This window comes from Bos taurus, chromosome 23 (assembly GCF_002263795.3).
Source record: "Bos taurus isolate L1 Dominette 01449 registration number 42190680 breed Hereford chromosome 23, ARS-UCD2.0, whole genome shotgun sequence".
Classification (NCBI taxonomy): domain Eukaryota; kingdom Metazoa; phylum Chordata; class Mammalia; order Artiodactyla; family Bovidae; genus Bos; species Bos taurus.
The window spans coordinates 27,904,753-27,930,942 of record NC_037350.1 but is presented as its reverse complement, the minus strand read 5'-3'; the positions used below and the strand labels follow the sequence as shown (position 1 = coordinate 27,930,942).

Sequence of the window (26,190 nt, the reverse complement as noted above, 5' to 3'; positions counted from 1 at the left end):
TCTCACTGCTCAAGCATGCATGCTTAGCAAATAATTTGGGGGCTCTGGAGATGGGGAACCAGATTATAACCTCGTGTTGGTCATTAGAGGGCTGACAATGACTGTGTGGATGATACTCCCCTGCTTCTGGGAACTCCTGATGGACACTCTGATGCACGTGCAGAGATGTCCCAGACCAGAACCTCCTTCAAGGCTACAAGTGAAGCAGAGGAATAGTTTCCTCAAGTTCATAGGCCAGACACCCCAGCAGTTAGAGAGAGTTTAATGAATGAGGTGGAACTTTGGATAGAATCACCCATGTGGATGATTAGGATAACCATAAAAGACAAAAAGGAAAAGACAATAAAGACATTGCAAGCAGTCGGGAGTTAGTGTGCAGCAAGGTGTGGGGTCCAATCAGGCACAGTGGGTTCAGGGAAGACGTTGTAGTTTAATAATTTCTCGTTAAAGTCACTTGAGGGGTCAACTGTGTTGAAACAGTGTGTGGAAGGCCTTGAAACCAAGTGAAGACATAAACCAGAGGTCCAATCAAAGCTGAATGGTGAGGCTGCTCAGCTCTTATCTGTTGAGCCTTACAGGAGCAAGAATTCAACCAAGGTTTCTCTAGTGGTCACATCCAGTTACCTGCACAGACCCACCTTCTAAGGGCTCACAGTGTGAGAGGAAGGGGGCACGCAGTGATGCTGGGAGTGTGTCAGAACTCATCTAGGATCTGGAGCTGGAGACTCTGGAGCCCAGGGAGGGTGTGTTGAATCCAGGCTGGGGCAACCCCAGAGTTACTTTGTATTTGATTCTGAAATTCATTCAGGAATTTTCTCAGCACCAGGTTGGTGCTTGTTAGTGCCGAGCTGTTGTATCTCAGCACCTGGAGGACGAGTGTACTAAGCGGGGTGTCCTCCTCCATGAATACTGTGCCCTGTGACTCTGTGCTCAGGATCGTGTGCTCAGGATACCAGACCATTGGCTCAGAAGAGACCTGCAGGGTAATAATCTAAATCTAATCTAAATCTAAATCTTCCATTTAGGGGAAATAAACAGAACCATGGGAGTTGAATAACTTGCCCGGTTAACACAGTTCATGCAAAGTCCAAGTCTGAAAGTCTCCATCCAGTGCTTTTTCAAAACATCCTGTACGCAAGTGTAGACCACTCCTCATTGCAGAGCTGACAGCAAGTAAAAGAAATCAGAATCAGGGAACCATATTAGTTTGTCCTAAAACTCAGCAGTGGCCACAGCACTGGAAAAGTTCCGTTCCATTCCAATCCAAAGAAGGACAATGCCAAAGAATCTTCAAACTACCACACAGTTGCACTCATCTCACATGCTAGCAAAGTCATGCTCAAAATCTCCAAGCCAGGCTTAAACAGTATGTGAACCGTGGATTTCTAGATGTTCAAGCTGGATTTAGAAAAGGCAGAGAAACCAGAGATCAAATTGCCAACATCCGTTGGATCATAGAAAAAGCAAGAGAATTCTTGCTTCTGCTTCTTTTGATTACGCCAAAGTTTTTGACTATGGAGCACAACACACTGTGGAAAACTGTTCAAGAGATGGGAATACCAGACCACCTGACCTGCCTCTTGAGAAATCTGTATGCAGGTCGAGAAGCAACAGTTAGAACTGGACATGGAAAAAGAGACGGCTTTCAAATTGGGAAAGGAGTACGTCGAGCCTGTATGTTATCATCCTGCTTAGTTAATTAATATTCAGAGCACATTATGTGAAATGCCAGGCTGGATGAAGCACAAGCCGGAATCAAGACTGCCAGGAGAAATATCAGTAACCTCAGATACGCAAATGACATTACCCTTATAGCAGAAAGGGAAGAGAAACAAAAAAGCCTCTTGATGAAGGTGAAAGAGGAGAGTGAAGAAGCTGGCTTAAAACTCAACATTCCAAAAACTAAGATCATGGCATCCGGTCCCATCTCTTCATGGCAAATAGTTGGGGAAACAATGGAAACAGGGACAGGCTTTACTTTGGGGGCCTACAAAATCACTGCACATGGTGACTGCAGCCATGAAATTAACTGCTCCTTGGAAGAAAAGCTATGACCAACCTAGACGGCATATTCAAAAGCAGAGATATTGCTTTGCCAATGGAGGTCCCTCTAGTCAAAGCTATGGTTTTTCCAGTAGTCATGTACGAATGTGAGAGTTGGACTCCAAAGAAAGCTGAGCGCTGAAGAATTGATGCTTTTGAACTGTGGTGTTGGAGAAGACTCTTGAGAGTCCCTTGGACTGCAAGGAGGTCCAACCAGTCCATCTTAAAGGAGATTTCGTTCATTCGTGTCCAACTTAAAGGAGATCAGTCCTGGGTGTTCATTGGAAGGACTGATGCTGAAGCTGAAACTCCAATACTTTGGCCACCTCTTGTGAAGAGTTGACTCATTGGAAAAGACTCTGATGCTGGGAAGGATTGAGGGCAGGAGGAGAAGGGGACAACAGAGGATGAGGTGGTTGAATGGCATCACCAACTCGATGGACATGGGTTTGGGTAGACTCTGGGAGTTGATGATGGACAGGGAGGCCTGGCGTGCTGCAATTCATGGGGTTGCAAAGAGTCGGACACGACTGAGCGACTGAACTGAATTGAAGGTTTTTTAATGTCTCAAAATTATATCATTCTCTGTTAATCAGTTCATAAGGTATGTAAGTCAAATCAGTGTGCTCTACATCTTAAATATGTACAGTACTACTGTGTGTCAATTATATCTCAATAAAACTGGAAGAAAAATAGATTAAGGTATGAAAATAGATACATTATTCCTTGAATTATTACTACCATTTTAATTGAGTATGTTGTTTTCTTTTAGTTGCATTTTCTTTCTTTACATATCTGTCTTTCATTCATTAAAATGTAAAATAAGGGCACGATTAATCAACATATGAAAGATGTTTTGTCAAGGAAATTGGCTATTTTTATTCTTTTGGTCTAGCTGTGTGACTTGTGGCATCTTAGTTCCCACACCAGAGACCCTAACCAGCCCACAGCAGTGAAGGGGCCAAGTCTTAACCACTGGTGAAAGTGTAAGTGATTTCGTTCATTCGTGTCCGACTCTTTGTGACCCCAGGGACTGTAGCCTGCCAGGCTCCTCTGTCCCTAGAATTCTCCAGGTGAGAATACCGGAGTGGGTAGTCATACCCGACCCAAGTATCAAAGGTGAGTCTCCTGCATTGTAGAGAGATTCTTTACCATCTGAGCCACCAGGGAAGCCCCTTAACCACTGGACTGCCAGGCAATTCCCACTTTAAAAACTTATTATTATTTTTTAATAGTATTTGACAAATTTTTGATTTAAGCAGAAAAGCCCAATCTAGGAGTTTCCCAGGTGGCTCAGTGATAAAGAATCCTCCTGCCAATGTAGGAGACCCCGGTTCAATCCCTGGGTTAGGAAGATCCCCTGGAGGAGGAAATGGCAACCCAAGCCAGTATTCTTGCCTGGGTTCCCACAGACAGAGGAGCCTGGCAGCCTGGCAGCCTCATAAAGAGTGGGACATGACTGAGCATGCTCGCCGAGCCTACAAAGCATTCTTTTGGTGGTTGGACCAACACTTGTAGTTTCAGCAATCTCAGATCGCCCTCTAGCGTCCATGTCAAGATCTCAAAAATTAGATAAATCTCTTTGGTGTTTCTCTGGTGTGCTTAGTCACTCAGTCACGTCCAACTCTTTGCGGCCCATAGACTGTAGCCTGCCCGGCTCCTCTGTTCATGGGAGATTCTCCAGGCAAGAATACTGGAGTGGGTTTCCATGTCCTTCTTCAGGGGATCTTCCCAACCCAGGGATCAAACCTAGGTCTCCTGCATTGCAGGCAGATTCTTTACTGTCCGAGCCATCAGGGAAGCCCACAAGGATGTGGGCTCGATCAGGATTTGAAGCCAGGACCTCTCACACCCGAAGCGAGAGTCACATTCCTAGACCAACGTGACTCTCTGGTGTTTCTCCTAGGACACCTGACTGAAGCCATTTGCCAACACTTTCAGGGCCCTCGTTATTAGCCCATTCTGTTAACCTGTAAGTTTGTCCATGTCTGTCACCTTATGTTCCCCTGTCTGGATCAGAAAGTGTGATCAGAGCTCCTCTGTCATCAGAGGCCTAAACATTTGAGGTAGAGTAAGAGGAAGGCCTGGAAGTCAGCGTCCTGAGGGGTGAGGAAGGACCTGAGGGCGCAGGAGCCAGTCTGTGGAGCTGCAGCAGCCCCAGGTGCTGAGTGTCGAGCTCTGCTTCCGGGGAACCATCTCCGACCTTCACATCTGGTCCCTTCCTGGCTGTTTGCAGCTCCTGTGACCCCAAGGCAATCAAACACTGGGTCACTGGGGTAGGCGTGCAGTGCCAGGGTGGGTCAGGTGTGGTCTGGTTTATTCTATACCTCATAGCTCCCTTCTGATATTAGAAACCAAACTAGATTCATAAACCCTTGCTCTTCCTGCCAGAAAGTAGTTCTAGTATAGTTCTCAAAGTGCAGCCCCAAAACAGGCTACACTGGCATCAGCTGGGATGCAGTTTTCAGGACCTATCCCAGACCTACTGATGAGAACTCCAGGGGTGAGGGCCCAGGGCTTTGCATTTTAACAATCCCTCCAGCACAATTTTCCTGTTCAAATCAAGCCTCGCCCTGCCCACTCCTCGTCTCAGTATTTAGTAACTGTGATTCCTGAGCAGTCAGATGTTAGGGGCATACTTTCTCGCCAGGAAAGAAACTGGCAAAGCTCCCCAGTCAGCTTAGTCTGAGTCCTGTCCTGGCCTAGGCCAAGGAATGCATGTCCTGGATTATGAGTCATGTTCATTTGTCCTGGGTGTCCATTGGGTTCCTACTTATACTCAAAATGCAGCTCATATGCTGTCTCTTTTATAAGGTTTTTGTAACTCCTTGCTCAAAGCTCCCAGTCTACATATATGTCCACAAGGCACCTGTGCAGGTTGCCCTTACCATTTGTGTTAAAACTTCCTTACCCATGTTAGGCTGAGCAAGACTGAGCCAACCTTGAGTGCCAGGAGAGTGAGATTCCATCAGCCCCAGTTCCTTCTAAAAGCAGCGGCCATCACATAGTAGATATTTAGTACATGTTTGCCAAATGAATGGTCTGTAATTGAGAAGGAATTGAAACTCGAAAGTATAAGCCAAGGATGGCTAGCAGGTTTTCCAAGTCCTTTTGTTGGAACCCAGAGCTCACTGGGCTTTGCTTTTGAAATCTTCTCACTTGTCTTCTCTCATCAGGCATTTCCATCCCTTCCCAAAGTCCATCTAGAATAAAATATCAACTTTCAGGACTGCCTTCCAGATCAGCCAAGTCCAAATGCCCAAAGAGCTTCTGTCCTGGATCCACATGCTCAACTACAATCCTGAGGGTAGTGTCACTGAAATTTAGATTACCATTTGGGATGAGTCATGGGGTGGAGTGGGGGTAGGGGGACTCGGGTTGGCCTTAATATTAGGGAAGTTATCTTTGCATTTTTAAAGAAAAGCCTGCTTGACATGGAAGGAGGAGAGAGAGAATATAGTTTTAGTATGTGCAGGATTCTTCAGGTGGAAAACTGTAGACACCTCCAAGAACGCTAGGACCCACACTCCATGGCTGAATGACTCACTCATCTGTCACTCAGGTGGTGCCTAGGTGGGCTTCCCAGGAAGTCCAGAGTCATCTAAGTTTCAAGGTCAACATTTCCTGGGAATCCAGGCCACACATTTAGTATCTCAGGGACTCAGATTCTCAAGCTGTGAAAATGAAAGAATCCATTCTACCCTCTCAGGTGTGGTGAGATTAAAATTATGTAACAATCAGTAATCAGTAGTTGATGGTAAGATCTTATGAGTGAGTGAAAATCTCTCAGTCATGTCCAACACTTTGGGACCCCATGGACTATAGCCCCCCAGGCTCCTCTGACCGTAGAATTCTTCAGGCAAGAATACTGGAGTGGTTTGTACCATTTCCTTCTCCAGAGGATCGTCCTGACACAGAGATCGAACCCAGGTCTCCTGCATTGTAGGCAGATTCTTTACCATCTGAGCCACCAGGGAAGCCCAAGAATAGATGGCATTCTTAGTGTTGCCTTCATTGCTCTGCTGACTTCCAAATCTAAGAATGGATCACGGATTGCGGGGGAAGAGTTCAATTCTTTCCCCTGGAGGACCATCAGTAGGGATTTCTGCCCTAGATGTCAGAGGAGAGATGTTTCAATGTGAGTTGGGAAAGGAGAGTTGAATTTTTTCATTAAAACTTATTTTGCACGTTTTAATACATTATAATAAGTATTCTATCCCATTAGAAAAGTCAGGGGCTTCCTTAGTGGCTCAGTGGTAAAGAATCTGCCTGCTGATGCAGGAGACAGGGCTTTGGTCTCTAATCCAGGCAGATCCCACATGCCTTGGAGCAACTAAGCCCATGCACCACAACTATTGAGCCTGTGCTCTAGAGACCAGGAGCCGAAACTCCTGAGCACCTGTGCCACAAGTACCGAAGCCTGCTCACCCAAGAGCCCTGCTCCCCAAGAAGAGAAGCCGCCACAATGAGAGGCCCGTGCACCACAAGCAGAGAGGAGCCCCAGCTCCCGCAACTAGAGAAAGCCCGTTGAGCAGTGAAGACCCAGCACAGACAACAGTAACTGGCTAACTAACTAATCATATTTAAAAAGTAAACCTTGTGCAGTCACAAACAATATACAAAAATAAATAAAAGCAGAAAGATACGAAACCAGCTAATGTCTCCACAGGGAGGGACATGGTGAGCTCTTTGGCAGATCGTCACTTCTTTGCTACGCTTAGTTGCACAAACTGCTTCCCATGTATTTGCGTTTCTATATAGGACTGCATAGCTGTAGTTATACATTATGAATTATTTTGAATCTTATTTTTGAAAACTTCATTATAATCAATAAATAACTTTATATATTATAAACTCTCCTTAAAAACTTTTACCAGCTGTATACTATTTAAAAAAAAAAAAGAGTAATCCCACTCTTCTGTATCTTTTTTCTACCTTTACAAATAAAGTTTGATTAATTTACTTTTTATTTTTGGTTGCCCTCATGGCTTGCAGGATCTCAGTTCTCCAACCGGGGACTGAACTCAGGACACAGCAGTGAGAGTGCCTAGTCTTAACCACTGGACTACCAGGGAATTCCTTGATTAATATTCTTACCCTGAGGGTGTTCCTCTGTGGTCTAGTTGGGATTCAGAGCTTTCACTGCAGAGGCTCAGGTTCAATGCCTGGTTGGGGAAGTGAGATACTGCTAAGCCACCTGGCATGGCCAACATTTTTTTAAAATAAAATTTGCATACCTAAACATTATTCTTTATTTTATTTTAAAATGATGGATTTCTTGAGTAAAAATTACTGGGTCAAAGAACATGAACACTTTTTTGTGGGGGCTGCATCAGGTCTCAGTCCTGGCAGGATCTTTTGTTGTGGCACCCTGACTCTCTAGCTGTGGGCGGGTCCAGGAGCTCCAGGGCTCAGTAGCTGCAGTGCACTGGCTTAACTGTGCCCACATGTGGGATACTACTTCCTGGGCCAGGGTCGCCTGGATTACATGGTGGTCTTAACCACTGGATCACCAGGAAAGTTTTGCATGAATATTTTAAAGGCTTGTCATACATGTTTTGGGGGCTTCCCAGGTGATTCAGTGAGTAAAGAATCTACTTGCAGTGCAGGAGACACAGGAGATGCAGGTTCAATCCCTGGATCAGGAAGATCCCCTGGAGGAGGGCGTGGCAACCCACCCAGTGTTCTTGCCTGGAGAATCCCATGGACAGAGAAGCCCGGCAGGCAACAGTCAATAGGGTCAAAAAGAGTCAGACACAGCTGCGGCGACGGAGCACACTGGCAGCCTACATGTTTTCAAATTGCTTTTTGAAAGCACTGTGCCAGCCTATGGTCAACCCCTACTTATTGAACCCCTACTATGCACTGGGACTGTTCTAGATTCAAGAGATAAAAGGCGTGACAAATAGACAAGGTTCCTGTTTTTCAATATATATATAATTTTAACAACTGTGCAGGTTTAAGGACCAACGGCAGAATAGAATTCTGTGATTGGTAACGTGTTGATGAACACCTTGATGTAGGATTCCGAGAATTTGGGATAATCAATATTGAAAGTGAAGTGAAGTCGCTCAGTCGTGTCCGACTCTTAGCGACCCCATGGACTGCAGCCTACTAGGCTGCTCCATCCATGGGATTTTCCAGGCAAGAGTACTGGAGTGGGGTGCCATTGCCTTCTCCAGGAGGTCCAATCAATATTGGGACCTGCTTAATATATGCTACCAATATTGAAAACCCACATCAACCACAACTATATTCCACATAATTCTTGTTAATGAGTTAATGGGAACAGATTCTTAGTTTCATCGGGGGGTCAACATTTAGACTCAACTTTTATTTATTACCCTTTCCAGCTCCATCTCACCTTACCCAAGCCTTCTGTGCCTCATCACTTCTGTATTTATTTAGCCTTTCCATTCTCTGTCAGGTATGGTTGTGCCCTGCTGTAACCCACATGACACTTAGCTTTCGAGTATGTTTTCATACTCTGTCCTTCTCAGCAGTATACAGATTTTTCTTTTTCAGTCTTCTCTGCTGTCCCCCACCTGTCATGTTAGTTCACCCTGACAGATTACGCTTGCTCACCCTGACATACCGTGCGAGGCATGCCCTGTATTGGTCCAACTTGCTCAGCTCTTTCTTCTCTGAGGCATCTCTCCCACACCCTATATTTTCCTTCTCTTTCTGAAGTTTACCTCTACCAAAAGTTTACCCTTCGCTGGTCAGCCCGCCCCTCTTGGCCTGTCTCAAATCTTTCTTACCGTACCCTTTGGCTTGAACCCACCCTACATTTTCCAGTGTGTACTACTGTAACAGAGTCCAAGCTCTCTCTGCTTGCCACACAGTAGGCCAATAAATCCAAGAGACAAGGTGTCAAGGCAAGGAATCCGACTTTATTTGGAGAGCCGACTGACCAAGAAGATGGCAGACTAATGTCTCTAAATAACCATCTTGTTGAGGCCTGGATGCCAGGTTCTTTTATGGATCAGAGATGGCGGTGCTGTGAGGAAACAAAGTAAAAAGACTACTTAATTCTTGCAAATATCTCTTAGAATGGCAAGCCTCAGGCAGGGGAGGTTGTTAGTTTTGCTTCCTTACAGCTATTTCAGAGGTGGTATGAAATGGAATATCTCCTGCCATATCAGTAAACAAAGATGCCACAGCTATCCGTGATTCCTGCCCCCTCCGCCCCCACCCCCTGCCCCTCATGAACTTCTGAGCCACACCGGTAAGCATCAGACAAGTGGTGCCATTTCCCACACAAAGAACCCAAGAATGTCACAGTCCCTCCACAGATGGGCAGGCTCAGGTTATCTCCCTGAGATGTAAACAAACACACTTTAGTCTAAGGGTCAGGAGGAGGAGGGACAGGGTTCCCTGAGGCAGGCTACTATATATGCCTATAGTAACAGCAATGCAGGAAACCTGGGTTTGATCCCTGGGTTGGGAAGATCCCCTGGAGGAGGGCATGGCAACCCACTCTAGTATTCTTGCCTGGAGAATCCCCACGGACAGAGGAGCCTAGCTGGCTACAGTCCATGGGGTCACAAAGAGTGGGACACAACTGAGCAACTAAGCCCAGCACATATTTCTTTATGGCTGTGCTGGGTCTTTGTTGCTGTGAGCAGGCTTTCTCTAGTGGCAGCAAGTAGGGGCTTCTCCTGCTGTGAGCACAGGCTCTAGGCGCACAGGCTTCAGTAGTTGGACACTCGGGCTCAGTGGCTGAGGCACATGGCTCAGTTGCTGCATTGCCTGAGGAATCTTCCCGGACCAGGGATGAAACCCATGCCCTCTGCATTGGCAAATGGATTCTTATCTACTGGACCATCACGGAAGCCCCAAGGTTCTTCTTTTAAAGAATATATATTTCAATGATACAGATGACAAAAACAAATATTCTGGTATCACTGATAACTGCTCTGGAGAAAATTATGGCTGGGCCAGAAGATTGGTAGTGGCGATGGCAGGGCCAATAATTCAGGGTTTGTCAGACATCGCACTTCTGAGGCCTTGACCTTGGGCCACTGGACCAGAGAACTGAATGGAAGTGGGGTGCCAACCAGGTGAGTTTCTGGAGAAGGGGTGCATTTGGGGAGTCACAGCAGGGCCAGGAGCCTGGGCAGGACCGAGCAGTGTTAGAGGCCTGTGTGCGTAGTCGGAGGAGCTGGGCTGAGACTGGTGGATTGAGGCTAGGGTGACCAGAGGGGCCCTGTCATGAGGGGCTTGGACACAGTGGTGAGGGGGTGGGAGTTCATTCTAAGAAGGGTAGACACTGCAGTGTTCTTTGGGGTGTGGTGGTGAGGACATGCTCTAATTCACAGCTTAACAGATCATGGCGTCTTTTAAAAGGTCAGTTTAAAAGATCATTCCCTGGCAGTCCAGTAGTTAAAAATCTGCCTTCCAATGCAGGAAACTCTCCCTGCTCAGGAAGCTAAGATCCCACGGGGCTGGGAGCAACTAAGCCCACAGGCCACAACTCCTGAGCTGCAGCCGCAGCTCCAGAGAAGCCTCCTGCTGTGAGAGAGCCACAAGCGGTGAAGGGGAGCCAGTGTGCCAAATAGATACTCCAGAGACGCCCTCCTGCTGTGAGAGAGCCACAGGCGGTGAAGGAGGACCGGTGCGACAAGTACATAGACACAGAGGAAGATGCCATTCATTAAAAAGAAAAGAAAATGATCTTGTCTTCTGTTATGTGGGTAATAGACAGCAGGGTAGGGAGCCCACCTGGAAGACTAGCCTGTTACTTCTGAGGAGAGGATGGTTTTCGGATGGAAGCAGCAGAGGTGTGAGAAGTGACTGGATTTCAGTGTTGATACATTTTAAAGACGATGTTAGCAGAAAGCCAGTGAAGAACTACACATCTATTCACTTAATTTTACAGGTAATTTCAGATGGCTTACTGCCCTGTCCAGCACAGTGGGTGAGAAAGACCTGAAATGGGGGCGAGCGCATAATGAAAAGACAGACACATATAATTTGGCAAGCGGGAGAGTCAGGGGGCCTTGCTCTCCATGGCAAGAAGACAAAATGGCTCTTTTCAGCCTGTACTTTTATTGGCAGAAGTCATATCAGATCATTAGGGAATAGCTATACTGGGGAGTTTGATTAGTGGACCATAAAGAGTCAAGTTAAGGCTCTGCACTTGATCAGGAACATCTTGTTTTGTTTCCATGGGGACAGACACAGGGGTAGGCAGTGAAGAGGAGCAGAGAGCACGTCCCGCCATTTGGCATGCTTACTAGGACAATCCTTACTAGGGCACAGTTTGCCGTATCCTTGATTCATGGGGCAGGTTCTGGTCTCTGCTCTGCCAGGCTGCAGCAGTTTACTGCAACAAACTCATTGTAAAATACAGGAATTATTTAAAAATCAGGGCTTCCCTGGTGGCTCAGTGGTAAGGAATCAGCCTTCCAATGCAGGAGACACAGGTTTGATCCTGAATCTGGGAAGATCCCACATGCCTTAGGGAAACAGGCCCATGTACCACATCTATTGAGCCTGTGCCCTAGAGCCTAGGAGCCTCAACTACTGAGCCCATGTGCCAGCAAATACTGAAGCCCGTGCGCCCTAGAACCTGTGCTCTGCAGCAAGAAAATCTACAGCAATGAGAGGCTTGTGCCCTGCCGCTAGAAAGTAGCCCCCGTTCACCACAACTAGAGAAAAGCCCATGCAGCAAGGAAGACACAGCACAGCCAAAAATAAATAAATAAACATTTTTTTAAATCAAAATCAAAATCAGTGCCAACAAAAATATAAATTTTAAATGTTAAGTCTGGGGTTCAAGTTAGAACGTTACTAGGCAAGCTGAGATATCTGAAATGTGTTGAAAAGGAGAATTTACTGTTTACCGAACCATGGATTTTATTGGCTCAAAAACTGTTAGGATTATTGCATGAGTCATGGGTGGGGTGATGGTTCAAGATCAGTTCCTGGCTTCCTGTTTCCGGTTCTTATTTAGAGTCAAAGCAAATTAATTTCAAAATATTCAAAGATGAAATCAACATCCACAATGTCACTGAGTAAATGTAAAATCCTCAGGAATTCAAGGAGATTCTACTTTTGCCCCAGGAATGACCTCACTGTGGGCAGCTGAAAATCCAGGGTCCTTTCCGAGGCTCCCAGGAGGTAGGGGCTACTGAGCTATAGCCCTAAACAGAGTTATCCTTTCTACCTAACACATCCCACAAAGAATTACAGCCAGCTTCAGAGATCTCATCTGAACTAGGATTTTGGTTTTCTGGTGTTGGTTCTGTTTTAAGCATTTGTGTGGGCTTAAAGTGTCACAAAGATTTTCTCTTAATGATATTTCTTTGAGGGAATTTGACATTCACCCTAGGTGGCTCTGGGACTTCTCTGGTGGTTCAGTGGTGAAGAATCCACTCACCACTGCAGGAGACCCAGGTTCGATCCATGGTTTGGGAAGATCCCCTGGAGAAGGAAATGGTAACCCAATCTGGTATCCTTGTCTGGAAAATCTCATGAACAGAGGAACCTGACAGGCTACTGTCCATGGGGTCGCAAAGAGCTGCACACAACTTAGCGACTAAACAACAGCAGTTCTACATCTTCATCGTGGTAATGGTCACATGGGCATATAAATTGCCAAAACTCAACCAGCTATATGTTTCAAACAGGTGTTTTATGTAAAGTGTGTAATTTCAAAGTTCATTTTTAACATATAAATCTCTTTGGAATGAGTCCTTTGGTTAGGTAAACAAAAGAAATAAGACACCTTGTCTTTTTGCTGAGAGCTATGCCTTGGACATCTGGAGGGAGAGACTGGGCAATTTACTCCCCAGTGGTTAGGCAGGAACAAAAACAGCCGTCTACTTATGCATTTAGAGAGAGATCAAACAGTTATGGCAAACTTTGAATAAAAGACAGATCTAGATAAAGAATAAATATGTTAGAAATCATAACATTACACTGTTAAAAATTCATCTCCCCTGTAGCTTTTTTCTCCCTTTCTCTTATCTTTTTCTTTTTCCACCTTTTCCCCCTTCCCTCCTTCCTTTCCACTCTCACCTTTTCAGTTTATCCCCCCATTTTCAAGCGCATGTCACTCATCTGGGACTGGTCAAGACCCAAGGCCCAAGTCAGAGCTCACTTTGGCATTTTGCCAGCATCTGCACGGCTCTGCAGCTATTGTATCGTTTCAGGAAGTCACTCTGGTCTTTGAAGAAGGTCACACTGGGTCTAGTGTGTATGTTTTCCTGGATCCTCAGTTTTTGCTTTCCTCTGGGGTGGGCGGAATTGGAGAAGGAAATGGCAACCCACGTCAGTGTTATTGCCTGGAGAATCCCAGAGACGGGGGAGCCTGGTGGGCTGCCGTCTATGGGGTCGCACAGAGTCGGACACGACTGAAGCGATTTAGCAGCAGCAGGGGTGGGCGGAAGGGATTCGAAGGCCAGCTCCGAGGCGGGCGCTTTCCTTCCAGAGGCGACGCGAGGCGGTAGGGAATGTACTTGGATCCTAAGAATTCAAGAGCGACCCCGTGGGCTCGGGGGCTCGGAAAAGTATCTCCCTATTCAGAATCGACCCACAGGGTGCTTGAAATCAGTCGGGTTCCGGGATCTCCCTTCGGACCTACGACTGGGAATTTCCGCGGATCCGGGCAGATCTGCGTTTTCACAGCCTGCAGCCTGCAGATGTTGAGCAGTTTGAGAACCAGAAACCTAAATGCAGCTCACTCCTCTCCCAACCTGCCCATAAATTCCTTCATTCTGCTTTTTTTTTTTTTTTTAAATCCACGAACAGCGTTTCTTCCCTTTAAGCCAGAGTTGAAAGAGAGGGGTGATCCACTAAGGGTTCGCCGAGCTCCGCCCTGGATTATGTAAACGCCCAAACCTCGGATCGTTTTCTGTTTCCTTTCCCGACCCTGTAGTGGTACCAGAGGTCAGCGGAGAGAAGGAGGCCCGTGTGCCGGTGAGTCCAGGGGTACAAAAGGAAGAATGGAGAAAAAGTAGTTTATAGAGCAAAGCAGGGGGGTCTGGAGGCCCGGTGGGCGGAGGAAAAGCACTTGGTACGCCGGCCTAGCTGCGACGTGTGATAGGGGAGGAGGCGGCCATGGCTAAATCCAGGCGAGCCCCCCAAATCTGGAGTCTTACTTCCCATGGAGAGTAGTTGGCTTTATCTCTCTTTACAATCATCCCGAAATGCTGGGAAACAAACATAGCATGTTAACGTTAGTATGAAAAGTCTTGGGGGGAGAGGGAGAAGGTTCACCTAAGTGAACCAGTTTGCTAGAGCAGCCACACCCAACAAGTCTTGGAAGGAAGATTGACTTGAAGGAAAGGGCTTGTCTAGCTGTCAGGAGAGCTGGCTTCCATCTATCTGTCTATACCTTCACTACTCATTTCTTTCTTTCTTTTTGGTTGCTCTGAGTCTTTGTTGCTGCACAAGGGGCTTCTCTAGTTGCCTGGAGCCTGTCTAGAGCTGGGAGGCGGGGTTCAGTATTTGTGGTGAACCAGTGAAGTTGCTCAGTCCTGTCCGACTCTTTGGGACCCCGTGGACTGTAGCCTACCAGGCTTCTCCATCCATGGAATTTTCCAGGCAAGAGTACTGGGGTGGGTTGCCATTTCCTTCTTCAGGAGATCTTCCCGACCCAGCGATCGAACCCAGGTCTCCTGCATTACAACAGACACTTTACTGTCTGAGCCACCAGGGAAGCCCAGCTGTGGTACAGGGGCTCAGTTGCTCCTGGGCACGTGGAATCTTCCCAGACCAAGGATGGAACCCATGTTCCCTGCATTGGGAGGCAGACTCCATCTACTACTCTGGGGGACGTCCGCTTTCACTTGTGAACTTTAGCAGTGAAAAAGAATCTCTCTGGGATGGGACAGGACCCAATCTCTGACCTGCTAAATAAATTATGATGGTCAAAGTAATTAACAAAAATGATGTGAAATCTAAGAAATGTTAAAACTTTCTGAGGCATGACATTTGGGTCCACAGCAAAAAGTATTGCATAAGGATCTTAGTGGAATGGTTAGTAATGAGAGGCAGAGAACAACTTTTTAAAAGCATTTGCAGGGACACAAACATGAAATGAACACAGGTCCTGATCCCAGAGTGACTCATTGTCTAATGGGGGGGATGTATAAAATGGTCAGATGGGGTTCAAGGTAGGGCACACTTCGTTCCATCAGGGAGGTTTCAACAAGGGCTAGACCAATTATTCTAAAACTGGAATCACTGAGGCGCTTTAAAGGATAGGAAGCCTAGGCCCAACCCAAGGGATACTAATTCAGTTGGTTTTGGCCATGGCCTAGAGATACGGACAGTAAAAATTCTCCAGGTGGTTCTATAAGCAGTCAAGTTTGAGGACCATGGTGTACATATTCCAAAGACCAAAAGATGTGCTTTGGGGATAAAGCACAGCTTTCAGTAGAAGACTTTCAGGATGGCATTATTGTTATTTTTGAAATATAGTTCATGTATCACTAAATTCACCCTTTTAAAGCAAATAGCTAAAGAAAGAAAAAAAACATAAAAGCAAAAAAAAAAAAAGCAAACAGGTAGTTTTTAGTATGATCCCAAGGTTGTGCCACCCTTACCACCATCTAATTGGGATGCTCTTTTAGGATCCGTTGTTCTGATGGGCTGGAAGGCAGAGCAGAGTAACCCATAGGAGAGTGATGTGTAAGCAGTGGCATCCTTATTTCACAGAGAAATGGAAAATGGTGCCACCTAGCTGGTTGTGGCAGCTTCCACTTAAGATGGAGTAGAGACATTGTGTGTTAATTCTGCAGGTGGGGCAGCTGTGGATGGCTTGGGGCATTATGGTAATAACTGGGGACAGACCTGTGTTTAGGAAGCCTTTGCAGTTCTCTAGGCTGAGGTAGATGAAAGCTTGGACTAAGGTAGCTGCTGTGGGATTGAAAAGGGGTTGGAGGAGCGGACTGTGAGTCCATGAGAGGGAGGGGAAAGGGGATCAGAAGGGATCAAGCTGGTGATGCTTAAAGAGAACTAGGAGAGGCTGGTGTGTGGAGTTTGCTTGTAGTCCTGTTGGGTTTGAGGGGAGGATGGGCCCAGAGGTGCAGACATAGTGAGGCAGCTTGAAAAGGGAATCTGGAGAGGCTGATATTGGAGTGGATCATGGGAAGTCATCTCACTGAACCTGTGATTCCCCAGGGGCTGAACCAAGAGTCTCCTTGGGAGAATGCAGATACTTATAGGATGAGGCCACCAGAAGACACATAGCAGTCAGTCAGAGGAGGAGAAGGAGATTAGAGGGAGGGGATGTATGTATATTTATGGCTGAATCATGTTGTTGTACAGCAGAAACTAACCATTGTAAAGCAGGTGTCCTACAAATAAAAATAAATTTTAAAAAATATGAAAGGAGAGAGAGAAGGGTTTGGTTATTCATCTGAAGTAGTGACTTCTGAGAGGCAGAGTTGCTGAAATCTACAAATCTGGTCTTAGTAGACTTTTTGTTTGTTTTCTCAGCTGCAGTGATTCTTCCTTGTGGCACCTAATCTGTTCCTTGCTTGGCTGGGCTTTCTTGCCTTGCAGAGGGTGAGGACTGCTCTCTAGTTGGGCTGAATGGGCTTCTCATTTAAGGTGACTTTCCCTTGTGGAGCAGGAGTTCTAGGGCACTCTGGCTTCAGTGGTTGCAGTTCAAGGGTTGAGTTGTTGCTGTGCACCGGCTTAGTTGTCCCAAGGCATGTGGGATCTTCCCAGGCCAGGTATGGAACCCATGTCCTCTGTTCTGGCAGGCGGATTCTTAACCACTGGACCACCGGGGAAGACCGTGGCTGGTCTCAGTAGACTTTCGCCAGTAACTCTGCTGTGCGAGGTGGAGGGAGGTGGAGGTGGGTTGGGTTGGAAGAGAAGTCGTGACTAAAGGAAGAGCCAGAAACATTGAGATGTCTCTAAAGCTCACCCTCCGTCTCACCTCCCTGGCTTTTCTAGCCTTCAGGCTTTTAAAATCACTGCAGATGGTGACTGCAGCCATGAAATTAAAAGACGCTTACTCCTTGGAAGGAAAGTTATGACCAACCTAGACAGCATATTAAAAAGCAGAGACATTACTTTGCCAACAAAGGTCTGTCTAGTCAAGGCTATGATTTTTCCAGTAGTCATGTATGGATGTGAAAGTTGGACCGTGAAGAAAGCTGAGCACCGAAGAAGAATTGATGCTTTTGGACTGTGGTGTTGGAGAAGACTCTTGAGAGTCCCTTGGACTGCAAGGAGATCCAACCAGTCCATCCTAAAGGAGATCAGTCCTGGGTGTTCATTGGAAGGACTGATGCTGAAGCTGAAACTCCAATACTTTGGCTACCTGATGTGAAGTGCTGACTCATTGGAAAAGACTCTGATGCTGGGAAAGATTGAGGGCAGAAGGGGACGACGGGATGAGAGGGTTGGGTGGCATCACCGGCTCAATGGACATGAGTTTGGGTAAACTCCAGGCGTTGGTGATGGACAGGGAAGACTGGCATGCTGCGGTTCATGGAATCGCAAAGAGTCGGACACGACTGAGCGACTGAACTGAACGGAACTGAGAAGTGGACAGAGACCCGCTAACCAAGCAGAGGGGCGGGGGGCGGGGCCGGGGCGGGGCCGTGCGGCCCCGGCCAGGCGGGGGTGGATCTGCTGGCCGACGTCACCAGAGCTCAGTTTTCCGCCGCGGTTCCTGGGGTCCGCCAGCTTTTCTTCGGTCCCGGAGCCTCTGGCAGGGAAAGAAGATCTGGGCCATGGGGCTCTCTCATGTCTGGCTGTTTCTAGCCCACGCTGCCTTTTTTGTGCTCCTGGGTAACGCCGCCGGTGAGTGGGGTTCTTTGAGGTCTCAGTCCGGACGGAGCCCGGGGTGGTTTCAGGGGTTCGGGTGGTTAGTATTCTATGGGATTCGGTGAGCGTCGCGGGGATCGTCTCAATTGCGGCTGGGGGTGAGCGAATAGAGGAGTTGGGGGTGGAGATGGGAGGAAGGTGGGGGGCGGAGAGGTGTAAGGTCTAGGAGCGGCCGGGAACTTCACACGCGTGTGGCGAGCACTGCATCCCGCGTTTCAGTCTTTCCAGTTCCTAGCCTCTGCTCTCCCTGCTCCACCTGCCCTCCCCGGTGTCCTCATCACATGCCTCAGTCCTCAGATTCTCCTGATTGGCAAGGCAGCCTGGTCCCCACCCCGCTCTCTGCCGCTCCCTGCCCCCCCGCCACCGCCCGCCCCCCGCCCCTCCCCCGACCCGCCCCGTTGCTCTCTTGAATGGAGTTTCTTCCAGGTCCCAGGCTCAGGCGATCACTTCTTAGCCGTCTGTGGGGCGCCCTCTTATGCCCCTGAAAGCTGTCCTCTCCTATTCTTAGCTCTGCCGTCTCTTCTCATTTCTGGACGCCAGAAACAAGGAGTTTCCAGGTTGGCGGCGCTCAGGGGTCCTCAGCCCCGAGAGTTAGGGCTCTTTTTCTAGTGACCAGGGCCTCTGAGGAGGGGCAAGCTCTATGCACACTCTTCCTACTGCTATGAGCACTGTGGCGGCTCCTGAATCACTGACGGAGGTTGGGTCTGAGGGCTTTGGGACCAAAGGATTCTTCCTGCGATTTCCGTGGTCCCCCCTCCCCCACTAACGTGAACTCTAATTTTCCGCTGTGCCTGTGGTCCCACAACTGAATCTCTCCTTACCTCCTCCCTTGCTGGCCCTCGAGCCCCCTCAGGATTTGCCCTCCCCCCTCGGTGCTGCCCTCTCCCCTCCCTGCTGCCCCCTCCTCTCTACGGCTCTCTGATCTCTTCCTAAGGCGTCCCCACCCTCATCCCTTTTCCCACTACAGGTCCCTCCCCTCCCCTCATGGGTCTTTTCCTGCGAGGATCGGTCACCTGCAAGGCTCCTCCCTCCCCTCAGCTTTCACTAGCCTTACTTTTCTTGGGATGACTTTTACCCATGAATTTTCCTCTCCAGCCTCTGCGCTATTTCACCAGGGGGAGCTCTCCTGCCAATGATCCCTGGGCCTTGAGCACAGTGCCCAGCCCCTGGGGGAGGACCTGTCCCCCACTTGACACCCACCCTCCGCCCCCGTGCAGGCACCTGCTCTTGGCCCTCGTCCAAGAGGAGCCTTTCCCGCAACACGGCCCCTCCCCACTCCTGCATCCTAAACCTCACCCTCTGGATTCCTCCACTCCCCAGGCCACAGGTGCTGGACTCCACTTGCCCTGGTCCCTCTGCAGTTCCCCCCATGGCACCTTGCCCTGCTCCCACCCTTGTCCGACTGCCTTGGGCCCTCACAAAGTTCTCATCAATCACAGGCCCCATGGTGCCCAGAATCTCCACCTCACTCTCATCCTCCCTCACCCAGGGCATCCCTCCTCTTCTGTCTTTACCTTAACCCAAGGCGGGGGGTCACCCCTGAGCCATGCTCCCCCCTTGCCCCTCAATCCCAGGCCCTCACCATATCTTCTCTGCAGTCTCTTCCCTTCCCCCACAGTAGGAATACTGCCCGCGGTCCACTGCCCACCTCCTTAGCCTTCATCACCCTCTCTTTGGTTCCACGACCCCAGTGGACTCTCACTATCTCAATCTTGTATCCGAAATCCTTGTTTGTGCCACTTGGTCAGCAGGCTTTTCCTACAGGGAGTCTTCTCCCAGGCCCCCACCCCCTGCTTGCTGGCTGCCTGACCCGAACCCTCTGTGGAGGTGTGACCTCACTCCCTCCAGCCCCTCCCACCATGTAGGTGCTTCCCAGTGTGCACCTTGGCTTTCAGTTCTATCTTCCCTTGCCACTCCGATATTTTAATTCTCCATGACCCTTATGCACATGGCACTGACTCCTCTCCCAGGGGACACTGGCAGGTGCAGCCACCTCCCCACCTGGGGCCTCACCATGCCTCTTTGCACTCTGCGCCCAGACCCACTCCTTCACCTCCCCCAGGTTACTGGCCCACCTTCATCTCTCTTGGGGCCACAGCCCAGCCCCTCAGGCCCCTCTGCCTCCTACCTCACCCTCCCTGGAGCCCTCCTTGTCCATGATGAGCCTGCACCAGGGGCAGCAGCCCTCGCTCTCCATCTCACCTGGCCCCCCTCTGAGCAGGGATCCCTCTGGTCCTGGGTCTGACACTGCCCTCCCCTCCCTCTGACTCCACCTCCCCTCGCCCTGCTCTTCCTTCCTCTCCCCTTGCCCTCCTGCCTGGACCCTTAGGGAGCCGGTGCCTCCCTGTCCTGGCACTTGTCCTACACGTGTGTCCGTCTCCACCCTCTCCCTCCTCTCCTCGATTCCCCTCTCCCTCCTTCTCTTTCCCATTATCCCGTATGGAACTCCTCATTCTGGTCCCTTGTACACATGCATGTTCTGCATCCTCAGCACCTGGAGCAGGTCAGGACACAGAACTTGTCTGTTAAACATCTGATGTGCACTTGTCTCCAGAAAGCAGCTTCATCTGTGGTTCCTCCTTCCCCAGGATCCCACAGTCTTTTATACAACATGACTGTGCTTTCCCGGGATGGCTTTGTGCAGTCCAGGTTTTTTGCTGAAGGATACTTGGATCGTCAGGCCTTCCTGCACTATGATCACAAAAAAGGCAGGGCAGAGCCCTGGGGACGGTGGCCTGAAAAACTGGCAGCAGAGACGTGGGAGACAGAGACCATGGACTTGAATGAGAGCTGGAAGGAGCTCAGAAAACTTCTAGCAGAAATCCTGTCCCTGCAGGAGGAGAAAGGAGGTGAGAGTGCAGAGGGGGCAAGAGTTCTGTGGGCCATTTTCCTGGAAGGTCTGCGACCCAGAGCATGGGCCGCTTTCCTCTGAATTTGGGGGTGGGGATGAGGAAGTGGGGTCTGTGAGTTCAGCAGCACAGGGAAGACATGGAGGGGAGCAATGGGGAGCCCTCTATCTGGACTTTCTCACTTGGGTGCGAGGACAGAGGCCCTGGGGACCAGAGGAGTCACTGATGGGGGGGTGGGGATGGGGCAGGCTTACATTCCCTCCAGGAGACCGTGGGCTGTGATATCAATGAAGACAGCCACCCCCAGGGCTTCCGGCTTCTCTACTTCAATGGGGAGCTCCTCCTCTCCTGCTACCCGGAGCCCCACGGATGTACCCTGCCCCAGTCCTCGGCTCGGACCTTGGCCATGGAAATGGAGTTAAGCAAGCATTACCAGGCCCACGTGCAGGGAGAACTTTGTAGGAGACTGCGGAGCTACCTAGAATCCTGGCCGGGCTTCACGGAGAGGACAGGTACTGACTCTGGGCCAGGCCCTTCCTCTGCCCCTGTTCTTAAAACTCCCATCCCGACTTGCCCACGGAGACCCTCCCTGTCCTCTGGGCACTATGTGCTCTGTTGGCGCTGTGTCCTGGGGTTTCTTTCCTGTTCTGTTAAATCCACTGTAGAAAGATGGGTGGGTGGTGGGGCATGAACTGCCCCTGTGACAATCGTCCAGGGGAGCAGCGGGTCCTCTGACAGAAACTGTACGAGGCGAGGTGGATGTCAGGCAGCAGAGGAGGGCCTTAGATGGGGGTGGGCCTCTGGCTCCCAGCCTGCCTGATCCAGAAAATTCCCTCTGATCCCCAGGAGCCCACCCTTCACAGCCCCCTCCCAAACATCAACAGTGGACCCAAGAGAGTGAGGCCCATCTCACCCTTCCCCTTCCCCGCCAGAGGACTTGGGCCCCAGGGTGCAGAACTTGGAGCAGGCCTGGGGGGATGAGGGCTCAGCCAGAGGTAGACAGTGAGGAGGAGCAGCTCTGTGCGTTCCGTCTTCCTTCGAGGGAGCAGGGCTTGGCCGCAGGCCTCACTGGCTCTGTGCTTTCTCCCCACAGAGCCCCCAGCCGTGAATGTGACCTGCAGCCAGGACTCAGAGGGCATGGTCCACCTCACAGGCAAGGCTTTTGGCTTCTTTCCCCGCAGTATCTCAGTGGTCTGGTTTCGGGATGAGGAACCCATGAGCTGGGACGCCCAGGAGTCTGGGGATGTCCTGTCTGATGGGAATGGGACCTACTACACCTGGGAAACTGTAAAAATTCCCCAAGGAGAGGAACAGTGGGTCAAGTGCATTGTGGAACACAGCGGGAATCACAGTTCACACCTCGCACCCTTGGGTGAGACTGGGGTGAGGCTGGAGGCAGTTGTGACCCTGGGAGGGTCAGAGGCCAGGGTCAGGGAGAGGAGAGCAGGTTGTGGCTCTGGGGTGCCCGGGTTGAATATAATAAGGTCCTTTTTCAGGAAAGACCCTGGTGCACCAGAGATCACGATGGATCGTGAGCATTCCTGTTGCTGTTGTTTTTATCATCGGATTTTGTGTCTATTGTTATATTAAGAAGAGGAAGACAGCATCAGCTACAGGGAGGCCAGGTGAGAAATCTGGGCAGGGGGTGCTCTGCGTGAGATTCGGCAGCAATGAAGATTTCAGCTCCCTGCTCTGTTCTCAGCTCTCTTTGTTTTCTGTCAGGCTCACCGGGGCTTGTCTGGGGAGCATGTGTTGGATTATGTGCTGATTGGGAGGGTCTAGGTGATCCAGGAATCAATGAGAACCTTTAGTAAAGTGTCTGTACCTGGTGAGGAGGGGATTAAAAACTGAAGAGGAATTCAGAGGAAAGGTGATGATCTAAGTGCCTGTCTGCATTTCTACCCCCTGGGTTTTCAGTCATTATTAAGAATCCAAGTGAAAGTATCATAAGGCTCAAACTAGAGGTCAGTGGATGGTCAGAGCCCTGCCTGTGATGTCCTCTTGCGAGACCCCACTTGGAGATGTCTTGCAACCTCTCAAATTCCTCCGCCACGAACTAGCTTCTGAGTTCAGTTTCTGCTGGGTCACCCCCAGCCTGCACCTTTCTCAAGTTCCCATCAAGTGCCCCCATGCTAGCTGGGCTGTCCTTCCCCATAATATGGAGGACTAGTAGACATCCCTTGACCATTTGAAGAGAGGAGACCAGTCAGTCCTCAGGCAACTGGGGTCACTGATTTTATCCTGTCTCCAGGTTTTTCCTATCTAGCCCCTTGGGATTCTCTTTCGGGCAGGGCAGTGGGTCTGCTCTCTGTGGCCTCACCCTGCCCCCCTGAGTCAGTTCCCTTGCTCATGGTGGTCACTGCCTTGGAGATGTGGAGGAAGGGATGGGCTCTTTGACTACTTTCCCATAATCAAGTGCGTTGAGGGGAGAGGAAAAGAGAAGCAGAGCTTTGTGTGTGGCAAAGAGCAAAGGCAGAACGTGGAACAGTAAAAAGGTGGCAGAGACTCGGCTCCTTCTGTCGAGGCCGCCTCTTCTGTGTCAGCTGCCTTGTTGGGGGCATGGTTTCTTATCCCCAAACCTAATTCCTTTATCAGTTGGCCTTCGGCCTGGGCATATAGGGATGGTTAGTTCTCATAGCAGCAGACTCTGTCCATGTAGCACCCAGAGCAGGGACCCAGCAGATCTGTAGTTTCTCCTGTTCTTATCTGGGGAACATCAGTTCTGGTGCCTCTGGGGCAGAAATGGTTGTCTTGTATGTATTGGGGCATTTGCTGGGAAAACTCTGAAAATCATGTGCTAATTTCTCAAAATCACTTTTGAAGTTTTTAGTGTTCAATAAAATTGTTTATGATTTCAGGTGGCAAACCTTAATAGGATTTCCATGCATACTGAATGAAACAGGAATTCAAATGGGGCGCTCCCGCTGGGAGGTGGAGGATGGGATGGCAGTCCCAGGGTGTAGAGGGGGCCAGGTACAGCCTCATTCTGGGGAAATTCTCAAGAACCCCAATCCACATTGAAAAGCAGATCCCCTGCAGGTAGTGAGGGCGAGTCCTGGTTGACTCCCTGGCTGAGCAATGCAGGAGGGCCTGCTCTGCCTCAGCCCAGCCCAGCACTTGGAGTGGAGCTGGGATTCCCCAGAAGGAGCAGGAAAGGCCAAGTGCAGCCTAGGGGCCTGGGCCGAGAGTGAGGGTTGGGGCGAGGCCAGGGGTGCTCCAGGGTCCGGTCAGGGGGAGAGTCAGTGGCAGTCCAGTGTTTCTAGATGGGGCTGCTGTCCCCTGGGGCTCTGGATGGGCTTTCCAGTTCAGAGCTGCTGGCGCAGGGCTGGGGAGGAGGGGTGGGGCTGCAGGAGGTGGAGGTCAGGGTTGAGGTGGAGCCAAGCGGTGGAGCAGGTGCTTGTGCGGGCGAGGAGGCCGAGAGCTGAGGAGAGAAAGGAACTGTGTGTGTGTCCACTCCCGGGCTAGAGGAACATGGAGCTGGGTCCTGTCTGTGAGGGAGCCTTGCGTTGCATTAGAGAATGGATTTGGGTTCAAGGCGGAAAGGGCTTGGGTTTTCACTCTGGATCTTGTCCTTGTGTCCTGCCACTTCTGTCCCTGTCGTGGAGGGTGGTGGCAGCAGGGACAGGGGATGATGTGGATGGAGTCAGGGGAGGAGTCCAGCAAGAGCTGGGAAAAAGGAGGCAAAAAAGAACAGGTGTGTCTTCCCTCAGAGGAAGGCAGAATCTGACTTTGAAGCAACTGAAGGAGAATCTCTGAGGAAATGAAAAGCATTCTTCTGCACCCAGTTGGTCAGTGATTTATTGGTTTTTCTTTTTCCCCAGAGCCTATTAGCCTACAAGACCTGGATCAATGCCAGACAGAGCCAACTGATCATAATGGCCTCACACACCCAGAATTTCAGTCCTCGTGTCAGACTCCAGCTCCATCAGTTTAACAGGGGAAGCTTAGAATCTGCTGGCAGGAGGCCTGAATTCAGTTCCTAGTTCTGGTCTTAATAGCACTTTTTCTTTTTTGTGTGTTCTGTTATTTATCTTATTATTTTTAAATTATTTGTATTTTATGTTTTATTTTTAACTGGAGAATACTTGCATTATACTGTATTGGTTTCTGCCATACAGCACTGTGAATCAGCCATAAGTGTACATGTATCTCCTCCCTCTGCAACTTCCCTCCCACCTTCCCCATCCCACCCCTCTCGGTCGCTGAGCACCAGGTTGAGTACGTAGTCAGGTCCTGTTCCCTCCCTGCCTGGTGCACAGTAAGGCAATGGGAATAGTGAACTCATTCCATATCTGTGTATCTGAATGGGATGATATATTCTTTCATGGTTTTATTCAAGGTTAACGTCATTCACGCAGTTTGCATGCGTGTTTCGAATGTTCTTGCATTTTAGTAAACTCTCAGGTGTCATTTGTTGCACTCAGCTCTCATTAAGCATAAACTTTCATCCTCATTCATTTTCTTGTGTGATTATGTAATCAAAGGCACACATGTCTGTAAATTAAGAAGTCAAATATCTGTGCGTGATCCTGATTCTTCTCAACTTCTGCTTTCCCGTTGGTGACCACTTTGAATACTTTTTAGCTGATTCTTTCGGCTTTTATTTCCAAATCTCTCACCACAATGCCTTATTAGAACTGCTGCTTGATTTTTCTGTCACAGCCACTGTCTGCCGCATCACACAGTGGCTGATGCAATAGTTGATAGTCATTGCTTTCTTTCACGCTTCCCATTCCTTCAGTTCCCACTTTATTTATATATTGATCATACTTAGTTCATTCAGCTTTTTCTTTTCCATTACTAATACACTTGTCAATTAAAAAGATGCTCAACTTAAGACTTGTAAGTTGTTTTATTTGGGGCAAAATGAGGACTGCAGCCTGGGAGACAGCACCTCAGATAGCTCTGAGAAACAGCTCCAGAGAGGTAGGGAGGGAAGGTCAGTATATATGATTTTGGTGAAGGGGGGAGTTCAGTGCAATCAAGCTTATCTTCCAAAGGTTTTCTGCTAGTCACAAGGAGCTGATCTCACCGTGAAAGGATTTAATGCTTTTCTACATATGAGGAAGTGAAGCGAACCAAAGGACTGAAAAAGGTCAGTTTTCATTCCAATCCCTAAGAAGGACAATGCCAAAGAATGTTTAAACTACCATACAATTGTACTCATTTCACATGCTAGCAAAATTAGACTCAGAATTCTTCAAGCTAGGTGTCAGCAGTATGTGAAATGAGAAGTTCCAGATGTACAAGCTGGGTTTAGAAAAGGCAGAGGAACCAGAGATCAAATTGCCAGCATTTGTTGGATCACAGAGAAAGCAAGGGAATTCCAGAAAAACACTTACTTCTGCTTCATTGACTATGCTTAAGCCTTTGACCGTGTGGATCACAACAAACTGTTGAATGGTCTTAAGGAGATGGGAATACCAGACCACCTTACTTGTCTCCTGAAAAGCTGTATGCAAGTCAAGAAGCAACAGGTAGAACCAGACACAGAACTACAGAC

The 26,190-nt window shown here is 49.1% G+C and overlaps 2 protein-coding genes across 5 annotated transcripts in view; one reads left to right on the top strand and one right to left on the bottom strand.

Annotated features, from left to right (window-relative positions):
- Positions 1-26,190, bottom strand: part of BoLA (major histocompatibility complex, class I, A) — a 118,210-nt gene that overhangs the window by 17,060 nt on the left and 74,960 nt on the right. The gene's annotated exons all lie outside the window — the stretch shown is intronic.
- On the top strand, positions 13,926-25,524 carry MIC1 (major histocompatibility class I related protein). Of its 4 annotated transcripts, NM_001425177.1 has the most exons (7): positions 13,926-13,968; positions 16,960-17,814; positions 20,427-20,687; positions 20,936-21,199; positions 21,781-21,840; positions 22,184-22,312; positions 24,509-25,518. In NM_001425177.1, the coding sequence occupies exons 2-7, from the start codon at positions 17,745-17,747 to the stop codon at positions 24,619-24,621; spliced, it is 897 nt and encodes a 298-aa protein (NP_001412106.1). In that variant the 5' UTR covers positions 13,926-13,968; positions 16,960-17,744; the 3' UTR covers positions 24,622-25,518. The 4 variants fall into 4 exon arrangements, with proteins under 4 accessions (NP_001412106.1, XP_059736369.1, XP_024839410.1 ...); XM_059880386.1 differs by having other exon boundaries at positions 16,960-20,687; positions 24,509-25,524; XM_024983642.2 differs by having other exon boundaries at positions 13,926-17,814; positions 24,509-25,524.